Source organism: Entelurus aequoreus, linkage group LG20 (genome assembly GCF_033978785.1).
Source record: "Entelurus aequoreus isolate RoL-2023_Sb linkage group LG20, RoL_Eaeq_v1.1, whole genome shotgun sequence".
Lineage (NCBI taxonomy): Eukaryota > Metazoa > Chordata > Actinopteri > Syngnathiformes > Syngnathidae > Entelurus > Entelurus aequoreus.
The window spans coordinates 37,854,653-37,864,652 of NC_084750.1; the positions used below are offsets into that span (position 1 = coordinate 37,854,653).

At 38.5% G+C, this 10,000-nt stretch overlaps 1 protein-coding gene across 12 annotated transcripts in view; it reads right to left on the bottom strand.

Moving 5' to 3' along the window:
• Positions 1–10,000, bottom strand: part of epb41a (erythrocyte membrane protein band 4.1a) — a 146,764-nt gene that overhangs the window by 87,555 nt on the left and 49,209 nt on the right. For all 12 annotated transcript variants that reach the window (XM_062030097.1, XM_062030095.1, XM_062030094.1 and 9 more), the window contains exons 7-11: positions 6,777–6,995; positions 6,432–6,519; positions 4,199–4,351; positions 4,024–4,121; positions 3,742–3,917 (exon numbers count right to left, since the gene is read on the bottom strand). In XM_062030097.1, the coding sequence (XP_061886081.1) occupies positions 3,742–3,917; positions 4,024–4,121; positions 4,199–4,351; positions 6,432–6,519; positions 6,777–6,995 (734 nt within the window). The remainder of the gene's footprint in view (positions 1–3,741; positions 3,918–4,023; positions 4,122–4,198; positions 4,352–6,431; positions 6,520–6,776; positions 6,996–10,000) is intronic.

Consider the following 10,000-nt stretch of genomic DNA (forward strand, 5'->3'; position numbering starts at 1 on the left):
ATCTATCTACACCAGAGGGAAACACTATTTGTTGGCTCATTCATGAGATCCATGAGAGACTCATTTTTGTGTTCATCATAAAACCAAAATCTGTCTATACTTCTTATTTAAACTTCCCAGGAGGTTTTGTGCTCTGTTTGCCGGAACAGCGCAAAGCATCAGGGGAAATGTAGTTTACTTCTCAGATGAGCACATTTATTAGCGCCAGAAAAAAAACTACATGACAGGAGTAATCCAAGTTTTTGTTTGATACATACCACGCCATTATTGATAGCACTTTGAAACTAAAACACAGTGGTATTTACAACACCGTTACATCCTTAATAGCTGTATAATAATTTTCACATGTCAAACTGATAAGAAATAATTTAGATTAAGCTGTTTTTTGTGTACCGTATTTTCTGGAGCATAAGGCACACTGCCAAGGAATGGTCTATTTTTGATTTGATTAAAGGAGTCATATTATTATTATTTTTTTCTATATTGAAAACACTTCCTTGTGGTCTACATAACATGTAATAGTGGTGTTTTGGTCAAAATGTTGCATATATTATGTTTTACAGATCATCTTCAAGCCGCTTTCTGACACTCGGCAGCGTCTTTTCCCCGTCATCCATGTTGTAGCGGTGTAGCGTGCAAGGACGGGAGTGGAAGAAGTGTCGAAAGATGGAGCTAACTATTTTAATGACATTCAGACTTTACTTAAATCAATAACGGAGCAGCATCTACTCATCCGCAAACAACACCGGAAATGTGTCCCGTGAAAAACCGTCCGACCGGAACTCTAATTACTAAAGTTCTTTGGGTGAATAATGTAAACTCACTACACCGGTATGTTTTAGCGCTTTAATGGCGAGTTTACTGACGGATGTAAGTTAGAACTTTACACTACTTTATATTAGAACTGGCAACAGCGGAGGATGAATGGCCCATAACAAGTAGAGAAAAAGAAGAAGCTTGTCGACTACGGTGTCACCACGGACTACAAAGGCGGACGCGCGCAATTTTTCAGGATTAATGCAGATTCCAAATACCGATCAGCAGGTACCAGAATGTAAGAAAAGCTGCTTTTGCATAATATTGCGAAACAAAACGCCAGATAATATATCTTACCTTATACACACACCATAATAATACTTGTATGTTTAATGCACCGACAAACCTTCAAGCGGTGCGGCTTCATAGCTTACCAAAGTCATACTAAAACAATTTGATACATTTTTAAACGCCGTGTATAATGTTCTATATTTTCAATGGAACATTTAAAATGTTGGTGTTGTTTACTTGAGACATATTGCCATCATAGTGCAGTACGGAGCCCCTAAAGGGACATGGGAATTTTTTTTTTTTTAGACATGTATCTCGTGGCCACGAGAAAGTATCTCGTGGCCACGAGATACTTTCTCATGGCCACGAGAAACTTTTTATTAAAAAAATAAATAAATAAAAATAAATAAAATTATTATTTTTTTTAACTAAAAGTTTCCCACGAGAAAGCATTGTATGCGTGCTGATGGTTTGGTGTGTGTTAAAATGGCAGTTTAGGAGTTAATATGGCTGTATTTCCAATTAGACAAACACTTTATCTTCCTGGTTATTGTAACGCTACGTGTTTGACATTATTTAAGACTTTATCATGCCCGGGAAAGGACAGTTTTCCTCTTCTGTGGCTGTGGGGGGTGGGAGTGGCTTGCGGACCTGCAGCGAAGCGGAGTGTGTCAGTTAGTCCGATGTTGATGTGATCAAACTTCTTTCTTGCTTGGAAGATACACACACAATTGTAACTGTTGTTTCTTCCTGCAAATAATAAATATGTACAACGTGTTTGGATGTATTCATTTATGTAAAATTGTCATTAAATGTAATATTGCCTGACAAAAAGTGATTCGACGTACGTAATATTTTGATATTTACACATCGCATATTTACACACGCGCATCTGACTAGAATACCCTTATGCGCATTACATATATCAACATCAACTACCTACTGTACTGTTTACTTGTTGAAATACCCTTTTTAGAGCAAATATCTACCCATATAATTCATATGTGTATATATAATATATATATATATATATATATATATATATATATATATATATATATATATATATATATATATATATATATATATATACATATACACACAGTATATACACGCACACACACACACATATACATGTATACTGTATAGGAAGAAACACACATACATATATACAGTATACATATATACACACAAACACTAAATTTGACATACAAAATAACTACTATTTTTAAGAACAAGTTACAGTAATATATATATATATATACACTACCGTTCAAAAGTTTGGGGTCACCCAAACAATTTTGTAGAATAGCCTTCATTTCTAAGAACAAGAATAGACTGTCGAGTTTCAGATGAAAGTTCTCTTTTTCTGGCCATTTTGAGCGTTTAATTGACCCCACAAATGTGATGCTCCAGAAACTCAATCTGCTCAAAGGAAGGTCAGTTTTGTAGCTTCTGTAAAGAGCTAAACTGTTTTCAGATGTGTGAACATGATTGCACAAGGGTTTTCTAATCATCAATTAGCCTTCTGAGCCAATGAGCAAACACATTGTACCATTAGAACACTGGAGTGATAGTTGCTGGAAATGGGCCTCTATACACCTATGTAGATATTGCACCAAAAACCAGACATTTGCAGCTAGAATAGTCATTTCCAACATTAGCAATGTATAGAGTGTATTTCTTTAAAGTTAAGACTAGTTGAAAGTTATCTTCATTGAAAAGTACAGTGCTTTTCCTTCAAAAATAAGGACATTTCAATGTGACCCCAAACTTTTAAATGGTAGAGTATATGTATACATGCTTGTACATAATATGTATATATATATATATATATATATATATATATATATATATATATATATATATATATATATATATATATATATATATATATATATATATATATATATATATAGATACACACACATATATATATATATATATATATATATATATATATACTATATACATATATATATATATATATATATATATATATATATATATATACATACATATATATATATATATATACATACATATATACATACATATATATATATATATATACATACATATATACATATATATATATATATATATTATATATACACATATAAATTATGTGGGTAGATATTTGTTCTAAAAAGGGTATTTCAACAAGTAAACAGTACAGTAGGTACTTGATGTTGATATATGTAATGCACATAAGGGTATTCTAGTCTGATGCGCGTGTGTAAATATGCGATGTGTAAATATCAAAATATTACGTACGTCGAATCACTTTTTGTCAGGCAATATTACATTTAATGACTATTTTACATAAATGAATACATCCAAACACGTTGTATGTCCCTTTAGGGGCTCCGTAGTGCAGCCTAAACTTATCTCTTATGTTTGACTGCGATCTACTGGTCGCACTTATCATTACACCATGTACCAAATGAAATAGCTTTGAGGTGGGTAAGCTCAACCAAACTTATTTCTTACATTAGGGGCACGGGGTGATAAGGCGCACTGTCGAGTTTTGAGGAAAAAAAAGGATTTTAAGTGCGCCCTGTAGTCCGGACAATACGGTACTTACAGACACTGGTTTAAGTTTTTAAGTGTGCAGGAGTAGGGGGTACGTGACTTCAGGTCACATATCTAGAGGGGTACGCGACTGTGAAAAGTTAGGGAACCGCTGTCTACCTCCATCCATGCTGCGAGAATTCCTCTTGCTGGATGACCGCTGGAAAAGAGGAGCAGGTCTGTCGATAAGAGAGCTGGCTTGTTTGGTCTGAGCCTGAGTTCGACCACTGTAGCGAAATTTGGAGCCCAACGCCAAGAACTTCCTGGGAGTGGTGACCATTTCAGTAGATGTCAGTCTGCACACAAAGGTTTCATCAAAAGAAGAATCATCAGAAAAAGTCAACTCAAGAACATTGCAATACAGGCCTGTGGGTTGCAATCTTAAAGCGCCAAACATGTTACCTGAAAAAGGTGTGATGTTCTACACACACTTTCCACAGTTTTTTGGCTGCTTTGTAATTTGGAAGTTTAAAGCCAATGGCGCTCTCATACTGTTCAACCTATTGAAACAGAAAATGAGGTGATGGCTAAAACCGTCCCAGTTGTCACCAGTGGGGGAACGTTTATGACGCCGTACCTCTGATGGACGTATTTTGATAAAGAAGCTGCTGCGCTTGTATGACACCTTCAGGACTTTGGGCCAGGGAAAACGGTTGATCCTCAATTTGTCCTTATAAACCAGAAGCCCATTGGAACAAACTCCCAGCATGATGTCAACACCATCTAGATCCTAACACAAACACCACAAAAAAGAGAGACTCCATTAAGCATTGTTTTAAATTATTTCAATTTATGTAATAAGGTTAAATGTTATTTGATGAAGTCATGTTGTTTTTTTAAATAATCTATTTGCATTACAATTAAATACTACTGCCAAAACAACAGCACTATATTTGTAATTTGGGATCTCTTTGCAAGGATAACAAACATAATTTAGACAATAAAGTGTGATTACATTGTGGTGATACACCAGTGCAAGCTACATTCAAAGTATTACAAATACTGTTAAAGGCCTACTGAAACCCACTACTACCGAGCACGCAGTCTGATAGTTTATATATCAATGATGAAATCTTAACATTGCAACACATGCCAATACGGCCGGGTTAGATTAGTAAAGTGCAATTTTAAATTTCCCGCGAAATATCCTGCTGAAAACGTCTCGGTATGATGACGTTTGCGCGTGACGTCACGGATTGTAGAGGACATTTTGGGACACCACTCTGGCCAGCTATTAAGTCGTCTGTTTTCATCGCAAAATTCCACAGTATTCAGGACATCTGTGTTGGTGAATCTTTTGCAATTTGTTTAATGAACAATGGAGACAGCAAAGAAGAAAGCTGTAGTTGGGAAGCGGTGTATTAGCGGGCGGCTGCAGCAACACAAACACGCAGCCGGTGTTTCATTGTTTACATTCCCGAAAGATGACAGTCAGGCTTTACCATTGGCCTGTGGAGAACTGGGACAACAGAGACTCTTACCAGGAGGACTTTGAGTTGGATGTGTGGTACCGTGAGTACGCAGCTGCGGCTTCCAAACATTTGATCGCTTGCCCGTACGTGCGTGCCGCTATGTGCATGTCACGTACGTAACTTTGGGGAAATATATGTGCTGTATGAACTTTGCGGAGGTGAACGGTACTTTGGACTGTGGGATTGAGTGTTTTGTGCGGGTGTTTGATTTGTATTGGCGGGTTATATGGACGGGAGGGGGGAGGTGTTTGTTATGTGGGATTAATTTGTGGCATATTAAATATAAGCCTGGTTGTGTTGTGGCTAATAGAGTATATATATGTCTTGTGTTTATTTACTGTTTTAGTCATTCCCAGCTGAATATCAGGTCCCACCCGCCTCTCACAGCATCTTCCCTATCTGAATCGCTTCCACTGCCCTCGAATCCTTCACTCTCACTTTCCTCATCCACAAATCTTTCATCCTCGCTCAAATTAATGGGGGAATCGTCGCTTTTTCGGTCCGAATCGCTCTCGCTGCTGGTGGCCATGATTGTAAACAATGTGCAGATGTGAGGAGCTCCACAACCTGTGACGTCACGCTACTTCCGGTACAGGCAAGGCTTTTTTATCAGCGACCAAAAGTTGCAAACTTTATCGTCGATGTTCTCTACTAAATCCTTTCAGCAAAAATATGGCAATGTCGCGAAATGATCAAGTATGACACATAGAATGGATCTGCTATCCCCGTTTAAATAAGAAAATCGCATTTTAGTAGGCCTTTAAGTTCATCTCTAACGTCAATGAAAACCAAATATAATCTTGGTAAAAGCACTTTTATTAGGTTAACAACATATACGGTTTAAAGAATAATATTTTAAACTGACAAGAAAATGCTTCTTGTTCTAAGGCGCTAGTATTTTAAAGAAATTGTATTTATTTCCTACACTATTGCAGCATTATTAATTGTCTCATTAAATTTACTTTAAATACTTTATGTCTGCAACTGTGTTTTTACATAACCTCTTGTATTTTTGATAAAAACCACAAGGGGGAAGCAAATACTACTGAAGTTCCTCGATCTGGATTAAATCCCTGGTCTGATGCAAACACATTGACCTGATTTCTCCTATGAAATCTGACAAGTCACATGCTTTCCTGTTGCTGGGCTCACACTGGCAGACTTGACGTGAAGCACTTACTTTCTTATGTGTTTTTTTATGTATGGAGTTTGTTGATCTGTAGCGCTGAGCTACTGGAATATTGTTTTATACTATGGAGATTATGTACATTGCTGTCACAACATGAAGTAGGGATGATGTATTTACTTTGTTATGACTAGTAGAGCAGCCGTGCTAACCTTCGCCTGGTGGAGGTCAACTCCATACATGGACAGCTTCTTTGCATTCTCAAGGAACATCATATCGGCCTGAGCTGGACTCATTGACCTACAAAACCAACACCCTGTATTAGTAGGTATTACTGATAACATTCAATTATTCAAGACACAGGACGTTATCTTCATAACCGTTATTCAATTTGAATGAATTCAGAATCAACAACAGTGGTATGTCTCCAATTAAACACATTGTCAATGAGGTGTGTTTTCATAAGACTTTCAAGGTTTTATTTAAATTTGTACAACACCTTTACTCTGATTTATCTGAACACTTCTACCATGGATTGATTTAGTCAGTGTTCTGACCTGTAAGTGCGGTGAAGTTCCATCATTTTGTCCTCAAGCTCCTTTGTCTGTCCATTCGCCATCTTCATCTCTTTAGTATAGTCACTGCCATGCACCTCGGGGTCATACTCGCCCAGTTCTGACTGCAGTGCGTAGGAGCCAAGCAGGGCCAAGGTGACGAAGGAGCAGGGCAGACGCCCTTGCAAGATGTCTTTACGCAGCTGCAGACACAGGTAGTACCTGCAAAGGCTAAAAATCAGATGACGTGCATACAAGTGATCCTACTAAAACTATCCAGTGGTACCTCGGTCATTGTATGCCATACTTTTCATGACTTGACAATCATGTTTGCCCAAAATTTTCCCCAAGTTTTCTGTGTGCTGCCTCAGATATCGTACAGCCAAATGTTACGCGTAACAAACTAGTATGTTTTCCCATGTATCTTTCTGTGGAATTGAATGCACTGGTGACTACTAATCTATTTCAGACGTGTCACTGACAGTTTGGTTATGTTTTAGTTTTTCCTCTGTGTTGGTGTTTTATTTCCTGTCAGCGCTCTTATTTTGGTTCAGTTTCCTGCTTGTCTCCCTGAGTTCTGTTTCCCCTCACCTGCGGCTGATTGGTAGCTTGGCCACACCCGGTGTCAATCACCCGGCTAATATTTATAACTGCCTCGCCCTCCAGCCAGTGCTGGAATATTGTATGCTGTAGACTGTTTGCTGTCTCCAGTTCTCCTTGTTTCCTGGTATCCTGTATGCTGTTTCCTGTTAGCTGTTTCCAGTTTGCTTGTTTGCTTGGCTGCTTCTTCCCACTTCTTTTGGAAAAAAAATTAATGCTGGTGAAGTTTTAAAATGTTCCAGATAAAATAAAATTGATTGATTTGTGTGAGCCATACCAAAATCCATTGTAAAGCTTCTGTCTCCACCTTTTCCTACACCAAGGTACGTATCCCTGATCTCCCAGTTTCAAACCATCACACCTGTGGACTAGCGGGACTAGTCGGCTAGTCGACTTTAAGAGCCACAATCACGTGATTTTGGTAACAAACGGCATTTTCTTATGCACTGATGTGGGAGATGTAGCCATCCTGGGGTTCCGCAGAGTGCATTGGAGAAAGAGGAGAGGTTTGGACATACTTCGATTTTTCTTTTTTTTCTCATGTTTGTGCTTCCTATCCCGCTCTACACTAATCAATGCAAAATTACTGCACTGATGCTCTGACATTTGGTAAAAATAGAAGCCTTGCATATTTGCTTCAAAGAGCTTCAGAGCATCTGAGAGGAGAAGATTATGCATGCAACGCAGCACAGCTAGTGGAAGTTGACACATTGAGAGAGCAAATTAGCAGTAGCAATAGCAGCTGTACCTAATGGGGCTGCGGCAAACATACACTTAGTGGAATATAGGGTAAAGTGCATGTTAAATTAATGTTAACGGGGAACTGCACTTTGTTTTGGAATTTTGCTTGTCATTCACAATTTTGAACTGAGACAAGCCCACATATGATGTTCTTTTTTTTATGCATTCTAACTCGCAAATAAACTTTAGCGGACTGGGATAAAATCCCAGTACCCCCGATGGCCAGTCTGCCCCTGCCATACTCCAATGTTTTTTTATAACTGGGAAAAATATGAATGACGTCATCAGTGACAAGTCGACGTCGACTTGACTATCTTAAAGTCGTGCAACACCTGCTATGTACGTGTTGTGGTTGACTGCTTTTACAAGACTTGTCAACTAATTTCGCGACAGGCCCTTCCGACACACTGAACGATGGACGGGTTGGCCGTAAAGTCAGGAGATTGAGCGAAACATGCATATTCTGCCGGTGCGTAAGTAGGTTTCCTCCAGGTACACTATCTTCCTCCCACATTCCAAAAATAAACATGTTCGGCCAATTGTAGACTCTAAATTGTCAATTGGTGAAAATTTCAGTGTGAATGGTTATTTGTCTAGATGGGCACTCTCGCCTGAAGTCCGCTGATATAGGCCCCAGATTACCTGTGACCTTAATGAGTATAAGCGGTATACCAAATGAATGGGCTCTTCCCTCAGGCAATAAGACTGCCTAGGCCAAATGGTACGAGTTCAATAAACAATTTGACCGGGAGCGGTGAATCCATATCATATACACATATCCAATGGTCTGGTTGCTGCAATTGTGTCACCATCTAGTGGCCAACGAGAGTAACTCTCTCTATACTTTTACTGTCAAGGTAGTCAAGTCCTGCATACATATTTATGACCCAATCCAAACAACCTACCTTAGTCAACGGTGCAGAAATACAAAATCAAACAGTACAAAAATTCAACAAACATGGTCACACATGCCACAACCTGCTCATTGAACTTTCTGGATATTATAAAAAACGTCCTATCAACATAAAAAAAAAATCAAAATGACACCCATCCATTACAAGGGATGATGGGAAACATGCAAAACACTCTCTCAACACGTATCCATGTTTGGCGCATTTTAGCTGCTTGATATTTCTGACTGATTAAAAAACCTTCAGGAGGTTGTCACGGAAAAAAACAAGGTAGGAGTTTAAAGGCCTACTGAAATGACATTTTTTTATTCAAACGGGGATAGCAGATCTATTCTATGTGTCATACTTGATCATTTCGCGATATTGCCATATTTTTGCTGAAAGGATTTAGTATAAAACAACGACGATAAAGATAGCAACTTTTGGTATCTGATAAAAAAAAAGGCTTGCCCCTACCGGAAGTAGCGTGACGTAGTCAATTGAACATATACGCAAAGTTCCCTATTGTTTACAATGATGGCCGCATGAAGTGAGAGAGATTCGGACCGAGAAAGCAACAATTTCCCCATTAATTTGAGCGAGGATGAGGAAAGATTTGTGGATGAGGAAAGTGCAGGTGAAGGACTAGTGGGGAGTGGAAGCTATTCAGATAGGGAAGATGCTGTGAGAGGCGGGTGGGACCTGATATTCAGCTGGGAATGACTACAACAGTAAATAAACACAAGACATATATATACTCTATTAGCCACAGCACAACCAGGCTTATATTTAATATGCCACAAATTAATCCCGCATAAAAACACCTAGGTGTTTGTTATGCTAGCTCCTAGCTACTAGCTACTAGCTACTAGCTCGAGCTAGTTATAGCGGGTTATATGGACGGGATCCCGTATATATAACCCGCCAATACAATTCAAACACCTGATCAACACACACACTCACTCAGCCCAAAGAACCGTTCACCTAACCCAAGGT